Below are 16,196 nucleotides of genomic sequence, written 5' to 3' on the forward strand. Positions count from 1 at the left end.
AAAGATTACTTGATCTCTCTTATATTACACTCTGCACTGGTTCTTGCCAGTTGCTGAATGACCTGGTTGATCGCGCCATGTTTTTGACATTTACTCACATGCATATCACACTCACTGCTATATTTTGAGCTGTGGGATGACTTGAACGTGTGAGCATGTGAAACACAAGCTGGCATGTGAGATATATTCAATTATCGTTTCTAAGGACTGTCTTTCCCTTCTGTAATGTATACAGCCATTATCTTCTCACATGTATAAACATTTAATAGTCTCTGTTTACATGATGAATTTTCTAAGATTTTTTCCACTTTGATATAGCATTTTTATTGCCCTCTTTATAATGAGTATACTATAACACTTTAAAACTTTAGGAGATAACTTCTATTTTTCAAGCATAAGATCCATGCTGTTAGGAAGATACATGTTAACGGGACTATGTTATTTCACTGATTAATGGTTCACGTAGTTTGGATATCCGTATTTTGTTTTTACTTTAGACGTGGGAGCGGGTTTGGCCCAGACGTAATCACGATTGGATCCTCAATTTGTGAGAGTTGGGGCGTTTCCTGGTATGTTAACCTCTTTGTGTAGACTATTATAGACTCCTGAACCTTTCATGTCCCATAGACATGCTTGAAATAGGTTCCTCACACAGTTTCACCTTCGTAGAGAATATAAAAAGAAAAAAATCTGTACGTGTTAAATTAAACGATATCATATTGAAATCCTTATTTCTTCCACAAAGTTTGACCTTTTGACAGATAGCAGTGGAATTATGTCTTGCACTTATAGTAGATGAGTTTCATGTTATTGTTTTTGTTTCTGTATTACAGTTATGTGATATAGTAGACATGCCTGATTTTCCTCAGTTAAGATAAGAATTATCAGTCTTAATGAATATAATGGTTTAATGAACTTTGAACTGAATAGTGAATTGCTTCTTTTCAAACATATGCCTGCTTGCTGTTTACTTTATGCATTAGAAATGTTGTAAAAGGGTATAATGAGAGATAAGTTTAAAATCTTCGGAGTAATGATAATGTTGAGGGAGAAATAAATATTAATTTAATCAATTCAAACAAGAAATCTGGGGAGTTTAGTGGTGATAAATGTTAAAATCTATTACTAGCCAGGTGTGACCTCTGATCTATAATGTCTCCCTGCGGACTAGGAGGTCTGGGTGTGGCACAGATCATCATAACAGCTGCGACTCCTACGGTGGAGACTCAGGAGGAGGATGTGGGTGGTGCAGGTGAAGACTCCAGGGCTGAGGCTGACCAGCACCAGATGGATTGCCAGCATGCAGATGCTGAGAGATCAGAGTGTGAAGGTGAGGCACTGGTGCTGGATGATGATGGTCGGCAGCCCCCACCTCCACCTGCTCCTGAAGGTCCCATGGAGATGCGCATGGAGATGGCAGGTGCTGAGGGAGGTGCGGGAGAAATTGAGGGAGAGCAGTCACCCTCACCAAAGTCTCCTAGTCCGAGTGATGGTCCCCCTGAGCTTGACCCAGAGAAACTCAAAACCTTAGAGAGAATTAAGGAATCTAATGCCTAATATAGGGTTGGGACTGCTAGTTAACTACTTTATCCATAATTTTCTCAATGGTCGTAATTTGGAAGCGACTAATGACAAACATCGATAAGAGTTTGCAGCTCGTGATCTATTGACAAGTCCATTATTTATGGTGTCAAGTGCAAAAAGATCATGGAGGTGCTTTAGAAATTCTTATATACATTATGTATGGAGCCAAGCTGGAAATACTCACATATGTACCTACTTTGTACTTTACAACATGCTGCACTTGTTGAAGATCTCAAAGAAACACAAAAGTATGCTGTTGGCCTTACAGTCCACTTTGGCTTCTCAAAAGGTGCACTTTCCGTCAACTTGAACATTGCAGTCCGTCAATTTTGTATCAGTGGTACAAGGGCATGCATCTGTTGTGCCTGGAGTGGACAGGAGGATAGAACAGCAGTGATGGACAGATGCTAAGCCATTGCCCAAGACACCTGTCCAGTTTTTACTACAAGTGTTCAAGTGCTGTCAGGCCCTCCTAGAAATTTATGATAAATTAAGTGTAAGCTGTTACGGTGAAACTTTGTGCATATCTCTTTTATCTCTTGATGTACTGAAAGTTTCCTGTGTATCTATGCATAATTTTCATTGACTGTTTGGTATTGATTTTTAATTTTTCATATGGACTGATTATGATTTTTTTTTTTGTAAAATGTGGGTTCAGCATTTGATTCAGTAAATATGTTACCCATAATACTGCTTTAGGAAAGTGTCACTCCCTGTATATAAATGATAAATGCCATCTTTTTTTATTCACTCTTAAGTGATAGTTCTTAGAGTCTCTCATCTGTTTCATGCCATGAGCTCAGTTCAGTTCTTGTAGTGTCTGGTGTATAACTTTTTAATCAGAGGTCCAGAATTTAGAGAAGTGCAGGTCAGCTAAGAATTCCAAACACTGTTAAGGTGAGAAGGGAGGTGTGTCTTGTGCCATGAATTAAAAGAATTTGTTTAGAAATTAAGACCTTGAGGTGATACTTAAAAAGAAAAATGATTTATTTTCCATAGATAATAGACTGTCTTGATGGTGATGAGGCAAATGATAGCCACTGACTCCATCAACAAAATAGTTCCAAAGAATTGTTTAGATTACTGGTACGATTAAATCAGGATTTTCATTGTATCTTCTCATTTTACTTTTCCATGCTCTTCACCCAAAGTTATTGTGTTCTGGACTGGATATGGGATTTTTCACTTTTTTTGCTAGTTTTAGATCTGAGGGATTATGGCACTATGTAAGTTACAAGATCTTTACTTCTACTCCACTCCTGAGGTAGAGGGCCACCAGAAATCCTTTAACAATAACAGCATGTAGCAATGGTAGGTATGCTGTGATACTGCCAACCCATTAAACCTTATGTCAAGTAACTGATACTGATCCAAGATTAGTGGTACCATGATGTGTTTGCTATTGCCACCATTTCACATTTATTAAAGGATTATTCTCTCTACCATTATCATGTACTGTTTAGAAATTTCACTTGACCCTAGTCATTTCCTGTCAAAGCAAATTTTGAAGAGTAATTTTTTGAGGATGCTAATATTTTTAAGAACTGTTTGGTTATGAAATTTAAGTGTTCTTTTATAGGGTTGAAAGCAGTAGAAGGGCTTTTGAAGCTGTGCACATACAGGTAGATAAATAACCGAGTTATATGAATACTTTAACTTCCTGCCATAGGAGCCCCATGTATTGAGCTCCTGCAGCACTCTGGAAGCTCACTATGTCCACTTGGCAGAACCTAAGGTTAAAAGAAGTGATATGTGCATGCCTTTGTGATGATATGTGCATGCCTTTGTGGGATGATCACAAGACACTTGAAATGTAAATGTTCAGTGTGGAAGTTACATAATTGGGCCTCGAGTGGTCATGTAATATGTTAAGTCAGTGTTCTTGAGCATGAGAGTTTAGTGCTGTAATGGTGTGATGGGCAGTGTCCAAAATGTAGATAAGAAAGAAAATATAGTTCATGTCAGGGAAGGCAAGCTAGTTTCAGCTTGATGTATGTCTTGTAAGGTGGTGTTTAAGACTGTGTAGGGAGGGCAGTTGTTTAATGCTTTTTGAAACATTAGTTGGTTATATGTTTTGTCATTATTATGTTTGTTGTGGAAGTAGGATCTGTGGGTATATTTGTTGAAATATGAAGCTGAGGTAAACTTTTTATAACTACCAAACCACCTAAACGACTTCACAGCCAACCACCAACCCCCAAATAGAAATAGAGAGCTCACCCTTGCCTTACACTTTAGTAACTTACACCTGCAGATACCCTTCCTCCTCCAACAAAGAAAACATTGACAAAACATTTTCACACTGTAATGACAAATTTTAAACACCCACCTCATCATCCCAGTCTTAAAATCTATGCCACTATACACACAACTTTCAGGGACTATGCTCCCCAGGCTTGTACAAAATAAATTTTCACCTCAGAGATCTGAACAACATCCATCTTTTTAACATTATAAAAATCAGTTCACCACAAGACCATTCATGTCCAAGATGTATCTTCCACACCAGTGACTGACTGCATATTTCTCAGTTGTCCTCTCCTCATCCCACAAAGACGTACATACAATATCACACTTCTTGACCTGTTATCCTGCCCATTGGATGTGGGTAGCTTCCTGAGCACTGCAGGAGTACCTTAGAAGGGATCCTCATATAGGATGGTAAAGTAGAAAGGTGTGTGTGTGTGTGTGTGTGTAGATGTATATATTTATTGTGGGAAGGAGGAAGACCCTGACAAGACTGTTATCCACAAATAGGGATCTCATCACGACTTTCTCAGCACACCATCAGAGGACACCACTGGAAGGAGCCTCCTGCTCCAGAGAAGCCACTTCTTGCTTCTACATGGAATGTAATCCCAAGCTGTCCCCAGCCACCATGCCAGACCATGGGTCAAAACCAAACATTTTTCATGTTCACACAAATTTTTTCTCCATTGGAGGTGTTACCCGGGATATTATTCCCCAGCTTGGACCATCCAAGCACATTTGTCCACAGTGCCAAACTTTCATCACCAGAAAGCACTACTTATGAATGTGGCAGCTGCCCTCTGTGTTTTCTTCTCCACTGCACATCTCTCCTCTCCATAAAGGGCCTTTCAGAGCAATTAGGACACTAGCAGCCACTTGGTTACAAACTCCTTCAGCTCCTGCCCAGGCCTTCACACTCCCAGCACAAACATCTAGTAAGCACCAACACAAAATACACAACTCCAACATGCACAACTCTACTACACCACAGAACCCCATTCACATAAATGTTTACAACTTGGCACCAATAGCATTGAAAACAAAGTCTTTCTTTCTTTTTCTTTCGTACTATTTGCCATTTCCCGCATTAGCGAGGTAGCGTTAAGAACAGAGGACTGGGCCTTTGAGGAAATATCCTCACCTGGCCCCCTTCTCTGTTCCTTCTTTTGGAAAATTAAAAAAAAACAAAGTCACGAGTACTAATTCTACAGCAAGACCACAATGTACACATAGTCCTTGTCCAAGAAAGAGACTTACACCTGGATATACCCTTCCATCTTGTTATGATTCTACAATCCTAAAAATAGATGAGCAACAAGTACAAAGAGGGTGACTCATAAAACATAATTATACACCATAACTGCCTGTTCCCTGATACTGCTCATCATACAAAACTGTTAAAAAAAAAGTAACAACTTTCCTGTAGGAAATAAAACTACTCAATGCATACTGCAACATAATCAGTACCTCCATACCAACCCTCATCACTTCTCCCATCCAAATAAACTCTCCATTAAGACAGTCTGACCCATACACCCAACATCTATCTATAAGGAAATTAGAATACCCACTCTCCTGTATGGCTCAACATTCATATCCTAGCTCCCCATATGTACTCATAAATCAAGTGCATACTTCCAATTTCCTCAACCTATTCAACAAACTGTTCAGACCTTTCTAAAGGCTCCTGCAGCCCAAGGCTGTACTTCTTTTAGCAGGGAAATTTAGGCTCCTGTGGAGTGAGTTTTTTTAAGAGACTTTACTTCCAATGAAACATCTTCACTAAAGGTGACTTTTCACTCTCAATGTAACCTCTTGCAAATGGAGCCTAATAATACCTATATATACATGTAGGTGTATCTGAACTCTTCCTGCTTGAGGTCACACCTTTTGCAAGGCTGTATCACCAAGAGTAGAGTCTCATCAGAGAACTTCTCACTCCAAAGGAGACTACATTTCTCTACTACTAGAAGTAGCATAGCCTTGGCCTGCTGGAGCCTTTAGAAAGGTCCAGGATTGGAAGTCTGAATAGTTGGTTGAATAGGTTGAGGAAATTAGAAGTATGCACTTTCACCCTCCAGTATGTTCAGGCCCTGATCACCCAATCTTTTTCCCTCCATTCTTCCATCTCCAATTTAGTTTCCCTTTTCTCCTTGTCCCCTCCACTTTTGACACGTATAACCTCTTTGACAACCTGTTTCTCATTCTCTTCATATGCCCAAACTATTTCGGCATGCCATCGTTAGCTCTCTCACTGATACTTGTTTTAATTGTGGTAATACCACACCTTTTTATTACCCATTCATTACTTACTCAGTCAAACCACATCATACGTTTCATTTTCAACACATCCACCTTTCACTGCACATCCTCATCTGTAGCCCATGCCTTGCATCCATACAAAATCTTTGAGACTACTGTACCATAAGACATATCCATTTTTGCCTTCCCAGATAACATAATTCTACAATGCTCCTTAAACATTTACCTTCTCACTTACCTCATGACTTACTTCTGCTTCTGATTCCATTTGCTGCCAAAGAATTTGTGCAGTCTCTCTTACCTCATTAAAACTCGCTATCATTATCTATCTCTATGTATCTCTGCCTGTATGTGCCGTTATTCCATACAAGTGCTGTTTAAAAGTTATCTTAAACGCAAAAACCACAGTCTCAACAAGGTTTACAATCTTACTACATCCTGGGTAACACCAATTTGTCTAGCATGATTGTCACTGGGAATGGTCCGTCAAACAAGGCTATAATGGGGATGAGTGACAATAGGGGAGGTAAGGGAGTCTTAAGAGGGTGGCTTGTAAGATATGTTCTGTCTCTGTTTTTTTATGAGTATATTTATATATTAAGTGTTATTTCCTTTGAACTTAAAAGTATGGGTTGAGGATTTAATCAGAGATCTGCTCATTAGTACATAATTTTCAGGAATCCTCACACTTCTGGTTCTAAGGTGTTCAAATTTTTTCTCTTTGACTGTGTATATTTATGGATTTTAATCTTAAATGTGTCTTTTCAATCATTAGTATTATTACAATCATTTTCTTTTAAGAAATCTTGTTATATTTATGGCATCTGTATTCAAATTTTAAAAAAAGATATGATAATGCTGTTGAGAAATCTACATTTGATCAATTAAAATTACAACCCAGGACCCCTTTCATGAGGCTATTGCAACTTAAGGGTATACCCCAATCAGAAGCAGGGAAATGATGGATTCCTTTGGAGTGAGAACCTCCTTGGCTAGACTGAAATATTTTTCATCCATTGATGATGATACAATATTATGCCGGTGGAACCTGTTTAATGTTTCCTGCAAAAGCAAGGCAACATCAGGAATAGACAAAGAAAATGGCCTCATTCACAAACATTCTAACTGTCTTGTGTTACGAACCAAAATCACAGCCTCCTATCCACAATCAGACTCCACATTATCTTCCATAATTACCCTTGACTGTTTTACATGCCCTGTTTCAGTCCACTGACAGCACATTGCACTCTGTATATCACTTTGCTCCAATTCATTCATTCCCCACACACCATACACCCTCCTGCAGTTACCACTCTAAACCAATTTTATCCCATCCTAACATCTCTAGTTTAGTCTCCCGTTTCTCCTTATACCCCTCACTCCTGACACATATACCTTCTGTTAACCTTTCCTCACTCATTTTTTCTATATTTCCAAACCATATACTAACCTACGTTCTGATTATCAATAACTTGATCAGGATGTGTATTTCAATACCTCATGCTTCATTAGGTTATCAGTCATCTTACTAGTCTTCCTCAGTGTACCAGACCTTGCATTTTGGAGAGGGATGACATAAGCAAGGGAAAAAAAAGATGTCTGATTGGGGAACTTGGCTGTCTCTCTATGTCTTGGAATCTCACTTGTGGGTATATTTTCTTGTTTCCAAGCAAGAATATGGGCTTTTTCTCTATATAAAATGTTAGGACCCATGTTTAGTTACTGGTAGAGGAAAAATATCATCCAGACCAGAAATAGCAACAGTATCACTAAACACAAGGACTTCGAGCAAAAGTTGCATCCCTCAAAGTTGCACTCTCAACTATAGGGTGACTGTAGCAGCAAATCATTTCACCTGACTTTTTAAGATTATACCATGATGTTAAGACATACACTATCCCAACCATAAGTGAGTAACAGGATTTGTTCTGTGAATAAAGCTGACAGGTAAAACCTTATTCTAAATGGTAATCAACAGATTTTTTTGTGGAGACTATGTTTGCATATGGATAGGTGGTTTGGTTAAGTAATGAAGGGGTAAGAGAAAGGTGTGGTCATATATGAGTTTAGTTGAGAGACCTGAAGAGAGAGTGCTGAAATGGCATGGACATATGGAGAGGATGAGTGAGGAACATTTGACAAAGAGGATAAAAGTGTAAGAAGTGGAGGGAATGAGGAGAATGGGGATACCTAATTGGAGATGGAAGGATGGAGTGAAAAAGATTTTGAGCAATTGAAGCCTGACGATGCAGCAGGGTGAAAGGCATGGATGGGATAGAGTAAATTAGAATGATGCGCTATGCTGGGGTTGACGTGCTGTCAAGGGACAGAACTAGGGCGCATGAAGCATCTCAGATAAACCATGGAAAATTCTGTGAAGCCTGGTTGTGGATAGGGAGCTGTAGTTTCTTTGCATTACACATGACAGCTAGAGAATGGATGTGAGTGGATGTGACCTTTGTTTGTTTGTTCCAAGTGCTACCTCACTGGCATGTGACATGGCAATCAACTATGAAAAATTTATATGAATATGTATGTATTCCCTTATTTTTTTCATACTTGATCACTATTTCCCATGTTAGTGAGATAGTGTCAGGAACAGACAAAGAAAGGCTGCCTTTGCTCACATCCATTCTCTAGCTGTCATGTACAATTCACTAACTATAGCCCAATTCACAACCAGACACCATGGACCTTTCCATGGTTTCCCCTTGGCTGCTTCCCATGCCCCTAGTTCAGTCCAATGACAGCACATTAACCTCTGTATACCAAATTGTTCCAATTTCCTATATTCTGTGGATGCTTTTCACTCTCCTGCATGTTTTGGCCCCAATCACTCAAAATTTTTATCATTCCATTCTTTCATCTCCAATTTGGTCTCCTTCCTTATCCCCTCCATTTCAGATGTATACTATATCCTGTTGTCAACCCTTCCCTACTCATTCTCTCCCTGTGTCCAAACCATTTCAGCATACCCTCTTCAGCTGTCTTGACCACACTCTTATTACCATACCTCTCTCTTACCCTATCACACCACATATTCTCCTCAAACATTTCATTTCCAACACATCCACTTTCCTCCACTCATTCTCATCTTCATCCACTGCCTTGCATTCATACAACATTGCTGGGACTACTTTACTTTCAAACATACTCATTTTTGCCCTTCCAGATAATGACCTATCCACACATTTTTCAATGCTCCCTTCCCCCTACACCCACTCTATAACTTACTTATGCTTCCCTTTTATATTTATGCATGTAAAGAGAGGGAGAGACCAGTGTTCTCACACTCATCCTGCATATTGTTGCACTTCAAATGGAAGTTACCATTAGCAAGGCTGTACCATTGTCAGTAGATGAAAAGTAGTGGTCTTATTGAGGAACTTCTCACTCCAAAGATGTATAGCTTGGAAGCTGCAAGAGTCCCATAAAAGGAGTCTTGGGGTTGTATATTTAATTAGATAATATGTTTAAAGATACTGGCAAGGCATTGTCATTGTGAGTGGATGTTGAAGAGTACAGTCTCATTGAGACCCTGCTTTCTTCAATGGAGCTCTTCACTATTCTCTTCCTACTTGTATAATATACTATTATACAACCCCAAGATCCCTTTTATGGGCTTCTGCTCCTTCGAGGCTGCACTCTGTGGAGGAGCTTGGAAATGATAAGCTCCTTTGGAGCAATAAGGTCCTCAGTGTGACTTGTAAGATTGATTTCCAACTATTAAGCTGAAAAGTAACAGAGCTTGATGTCTGTATTCAGAACAGCCAATTAAGGAACTTGATGTTACTTGTATCAACCAGTCTTAGACCCAAAGATTTAGACAACCAGTTACAGAGCTCATTACCCTTCATTTGATTAACTGATCTAGTGGTTTTTATGGTAATTTTGATATTTTTTTGTGTTTCAACCCATAATTTTTGATGGTTTAGTAAGTGCTGTAGTTGTGAATATTTCTCTGTTGATGCATCAGGGCCACTCACCACAAGTGATAATTGCATTGAAGGGAGTTTAGGAAATGGTACAAAGTCTGATTTTCATCTTCTCATGATAAAAGAATGGTTACTTTTAAAGGCTGCCTGTCCATTCATGGAGCAACTCTGATTCTCACTTCGAAAAAATGATGCTCCAAGAAATTAGGAGACAGTATAATCAAAAGAATGCTTGAGTCTTGCACATATCTTGAAAAGAACTGTTACTACAATTCTCAAATTTTCTTTCATTGTTGAACCAGTTTGCACTAGATGATGATTTTGAGAGAGACATCCTTGATGTAAAAATGTAGTTTGCTGAAGATGATGGATTTTTGGGACATGTTTTAGTCAGCATTGCTCTCAGATGTATTCAGTCTGTAGAAGAAATATATAGTTAGCTACCTATTGAAAAGTAATCAGTACCAAAAGAAGAATGTCATATATGAAAATATACAATTTTGATTATTCAAAATTATTAACAGCAAAGATTATTGGCAAGTATACATGAAAATTAGTTGTTGCAGCTGGATTCATCATCTAGTTTGAATTGGATAGTTTCTGTTTGTATGTTAATGATAATAAGTGATAATGGTAGAGTTATATTTACAGTTATAATTATCAGTATTATTATTATCATTTAACAATATTTATTTCGTGCTGATATCACTATTCTACACACTAAATATATTTAAGTAATTTTTGACTGCCCAAAGATGGTAAATGATTTAGTTTACCAAGAAGACTATTTTTGAGTAGCCCAGAATATATATTTCAGTACTTTTGATGCACCAGGTATATCCATAGCATTATTATTTGTGAACATAATTCTGTGGATCCCAAAATATTTGCCTGGATATATGATTTGGGATCTTAAGTTCATGTTTTGGTTGGATTGCATCCCTGGAGTCAGAGCAGTAAAGCGAGTTGTAACTAAAGATATTGCAGTGCCTGACGAGTGAGAAGGATCCATCCCAGATTCTTACAAGGCAGAGAAAACTGTTCTTTCTGTAATAGGTAACCAATTTACTTTCTCTACCAGCACCTTCCCCAAGAAATCTTTTTGCTTTTTATGTTTCCCCAGCAAATTCTTATGTGCCTTATAGATGATGGGAAACGGACAACTCTCTAGTTTACACTGATGATTTGATGGATCCATTAAATTGTTTCAGAAATACACTTGGTTTGTGAATCCAATTGTTTCATAAATGTTTTGTATTTCATTCATGAGCCTTTGTTTTATGAACTTTTGTATTATATGAATTCATGGTTCATGAATCATTTGTTTCATGAATCCATGAATTTCAAGTCTCTTTATTCTTGGGATCCATTTACTCACTATATCCACATGCTTCCTTTCACAGTGCTAATGTATACTTGAAAGAGGTTCTTACTTCAATAATTTTACTCCTTCAGCAATAACTCTATGCTCATTTATTTCAGTAGTCTCATTATATGAAATGTATTTCAGCATGACTGCAGCCATGTGACAGTGGCACTGGGATGAACTCGATGTCACTCTGGTATAAGGTTTTAAATAAAAGTATCTCAAGTTTGTCTAGTAAGGATGTTATGTACAGTGAATGTGTTAATAAATAGATAATAGAATCCTGTGACTTTTATAAACAAAATTTTTTTTTCTTTGTGTATGAACTAGGAAAAAGATATTAATAGCTTTCAGAAGTTTGTGGCAACTTCAAGGGTAAGTGGTTTCTGTGATTAAAGGATTTTTAGTGTGCAAAACAATATTACTGAAAATTTATATCATGATTGTGTGATTAGGTTCATCATTACTGTCTTCTTAATACATAGGAACAGTGATAATGAAAGTGATATCAATCAATTATGTACTAAAGTTGTTCCAATTAGAACTATAATGATACATGCATACTTAGACTATCAATGATTCTAAAATTAATGTCATTTGAGAGAAATTGGGATGCAGAGCACAAAAGCTTTGCTATGTAATGCCCTTTTTTTATGTCTATTACATTTTTTCTTATGACACATCAAGGTCGAGGTGGTGTGCGAAGTGGGAGGGTCAGGGAGAATGGTTTGGTAAACAGAGAAGAGGCATTTTTTTTTTTTATTATCATAGTTAGTCGCTGTCTCCCGCATTAGCGATGTAGCACAAGGAAACAGATGAAAGAATGGCCCAACCCACCCACATACACATACATATACATAAACGCCCACACACGCGCATATACATACCTATACATTTCAACGTATACATACATATGCTTACACAGACATATACATTTATACACATGTACATATTCATACTTGATGCCTTCATCCATTCCCATCACCACCCCGCCACACATGAAACAGCACCCCTTCCGCCCGCATGCGCAAGGTAGCACCAGGAGAGAACGTCAAAGGCCACATTCATTCACACTCAGTCTAGCTGTCACGCGTAATGCACCAAAACCATAGCTCCCTTTCCACATCCAGGCCCCACAAAACTTTCCATGGTTTACCCCAGACACTTCACATGCCATGGTTCAATCAATTGACAGGACATCGACTCCAATATGCCACATCATTCCAATTTACTCTATTCCTTGGTTGCCTTTCACCCTCCTGTATCTTCAGGCCCTGATTGCTCAAAATCTTTTTCACTCCATCCTCTCCATCCTTCCACCTCCAATTTGGTCTTCCACTTCTCCTTGTTCCCTCCACCTCTGACACATATATCCTCTTTGTCAATCTTTCCTCACTCATTCTCTCCATGTGAACAAACCATTTCAATACACCCTCTTCTGCTCTCTCAACCATACTCTTTTTATTACCACACATCTCTCTTACCCTTTCATTACTTAATCAAACCACCTCACACCACATATTGTCCTCAAACATTTCATTTCCAACACATCCACCCTCCTCCTCACAACCTTATCTATAGCCCATGCCTCGCAACTATATATCATTGTTGGAACCACTATTCCTTCAAACATACCCATTTTTGCTCTCTGAGATATTCTCGTCTTCCACACATTCTTCAGCGATCCCAGAACGTTCGCCCCCTCCCCCACCCCGTGACTCTCTTCTACTTCCATGGTTCCATCCGCTGCTAAATCCACTCCCAAATATCTATAACACTTCACTTCCAGTTTTTCTCCATTCAAACTTACCTCCCAGTTAACTTGTCCCTCAACCCTACTGAGCCTAATAACCTTGCTCTTATTCACATATACTTTCACCTTTCTTCTTTCACACACTTTACCAAACTCAGTCACCAACTTCTGCAGTTTCTCACCCGAATCAGCCACCAGCACTGTATCATCAGCAAATAACAAATGACTCACTTCCCAAGCCCTCTCATCCACAACAGACTGCATACTTGCCCTTCTCTCCAAAACTCTTGCTTCACCTCCCTAACCACCCCATCCATAAACAAATTAAACAACCATGGAGACATCACGCACCCCTGCCGCAAACCAACATTCCTTGGGAACCAATTACTTTCCTCCTCTCCTACTCGTACACATGCCTTACATCCTTGATAAAAACTTTTCACTGCTTCTAGCAACTTACCTCCCACACCATATACTCTTGATATCTTCCATAGAGCATCTCTATCAACTCTTATCATATGGCTTCTCCAGATCCATAAATGCTACATAGAAATCCATCTGTTTTTTAAGTATTTCTCACATACATTCTTCAAAGCAAACACCTAATCCACACATCCTCTACCACTTCTGAAGCCACACTGCTCTTCCCCAATCTGGCCCTCTGTACATGCCTTTACCCTCTCAATCAATCCCTCCCATATGATTTCCCAGGAATACTCAACAAACTTATACCTCTGTAATTTGAACATTCACCTTTATCCCCTTTGCCTTTGTACAGTGGCATTATGCATGCATTCCGCCAATCCTCAGGCACTTCACCATGAACCATACATACACTGAATGTCCTTACCAACCAGTCAATAACACAGTCACCCCCTTTTTTGATACATTCCACTGCAATACCATCCAAACCTGCCACCTTTCTAGCTTTCATCTTCTGCAATGCATTCACTACCTCTTCTCTGGTCACCAAACCATTCTCCCTGACCCTCTCACTTCACAAACAACTTCGACCAAAACACCGTATATCTGCCACTCTATCATCAAACTCATTCAATAAACCTTCAAAATATTCCATCTTCTTCTCACTTCACCACTTCTTGTTATTACCTCCCCATTAACCCCCTTCACCGATGTTCCCATTTATTCTCTTGTCTTACGCACTTTATTTACCTCCTTTCAAAACATCTTTTTTGTCCTCCCTAAAATTTAATGATACTCTCTCTCCCTAACTCTCATTTGCCCTCTTTTTCACCTCTTGCACCTTTCTCTTGACCTCCTGCCTCTTTTATACACCTCCCAGTCATTTCCTGCAAAAATCATCCAAACATCTCTCTCTTCTCTTTCAGTAACAATCTTACTTCTTCATCCCACCACTCACTACCCTTTCTGATCTGCCCACGTTTCTCATGCCACAAGCATCTTTTGCGCAAGCTATTACTGCTTCCCTAAATACATCCCATTCCTCCCCCACTCCCCCTTACATCCTTTGCTCTCACCTTTTTCCATCCTGCACTCAATCTCTCCGGGTACTTCCTCACACAAGTCTCCTTTCCAAGCTCACTTACTCTCACCACTCTCTTCACCCCAACATCTCTCCTCTTTTCTGAAAACCTCTACAAATCTTCACCTTCGGCTTCACAAGATAATGAACATACATCCCTCCAGTTGCCCCTCTCAGCACATTAACCTCCAAAAGTCTCTCTTTTACTTAACTATCAATCAACATGTAATCCAATAACACTCTCTGACCATCTCTCCTACTTACATACATATACTTATGTGTATCTGTGGGTGGGTTGGGCCATTCTTTTGTCTGTTTCTTTGTGCTACCTTGCTAACACGGGAGACAGCGACAAAGTATAATAAGTAAATAAATGAATATATATATTATTATACTTTGTCACTGTCTCCCGCATTAGCGAGGTTGCGCAAGGAAACAGACGAAAGAATGGCCCAACCGACCCACATACACATGTATATACATACACATCCACACACGCACATATACATACCTATACATCTCAACGCATACCTATATATATATATATATATATATACACACACACAGACATATACATATATACACATACGTAATTCATACTGTCTGCCCTTATTCGTTCTCATCACCACCCCGCCACACATGAAATGACAACCCCCTCCTCCCGCATGTGTGCGAGGTAGCGCTAGGAAAAGACAACCAAGGTCACATTCGTTCACACCCAGTCTCTAGCTGTCATGTATAATGCACTGAAACCATAGCTCCCTTTCCACATCCAGGCCCCACAAAAGTTTTCATGGTTTATCCCAGATGCTTCACATGCCCTAGTTCAATCCATTGACAGCACATCGACCCCTGTACATCACATTGTTCCAATTCACTCTTTTCCTTGCACGCCTTTCACCCTTCTGCATGTTCAGGCCCCAATTGCTCAAAATGTTTTTCACTCCATCCTTCCACCTCCAATATGGTCTCCCACTTCTTCTTGCTCCCTCCGCCTCAGACACATATATTCTCTTTGTCAATCTTTCCTTATTCATTTTCTCCATATGTCCAAACCATTTCAACACACCCTCTTCTGCTCTCTCAATCACACACTTTTTATGTCCACACATCTCTCTTATCCTTTCATTACTTACTTGATCAAACCACCTCACACCGCATATTGTCTTCAAACATTTCATTTCCAACAAATCCACCCTCTTCCATACAACCCTATCTATAGCCCATGCCTCACAACCATATGATATTGTTGAAACTACTATTTCTTCAAACATACCCATTTTTGCTCTCTCATAACGTTCTCTCCTTCCACACATTCTTCATCGCTCCCATAACCTTCACCCCCTCCCCACCTGTGATTCTCTCCCCCCAATTTTTCTCCATTCAAACTTACATCCCATTTAACTTGTTCCTCAACCTTACTGAACCTTAATAAACCTTGCTCCTATTCACATTTACTCTCAACTTTCTCCATTCACACACTTTTCCACACTCACCCACCACCTTTCTGCAGTTTCTCACTCAAATCATCCTCCAGAGCTG

The 16,196-nt window shown here is 39.2% G+C and overlaps 1 protein-coding gene across 1 annotated transcript in view; it reads left to right on the forward strand.

Moving 5' to 3' along the window:
* Nucleotides 1-11,678, forward strand: part of nwk (nervous wreck) — a 272,814-nt gene extending 261,136 nt beyond the window's left edge. The window contains exon 31 of the mRNA XM_071687955.1: nucleotides 1,172-11,678. Coding sequence (XP_071544056.1) covers nucleotides 1,172-1,557 — 386 coding nt within the window. The 3' untranslated portion in view covers nucleotides 1,558-11,678. The remainder of the gene's footprint in view (nucleotides 1-1,171) is intronic.
* The last annotated feature ends 4,518 nt before the right edge of the window (nucleotides 11,679-16,196 follow it).

Source organism: Panulirus ornatus, chromosome 44 (assembly GCF_036320965.1).
Source record: "Panulirus ornatus isolate Po-2019 chromosome 44, ASM3632096v1, whole genome shotgun sequence".
NCBI classification, from domain to species: Eukaryota; Metazoa; Arthropoda; class Malacostraca; order Decapoda; family Palinuridae; genus Panulirus; species Panulirus ornatus.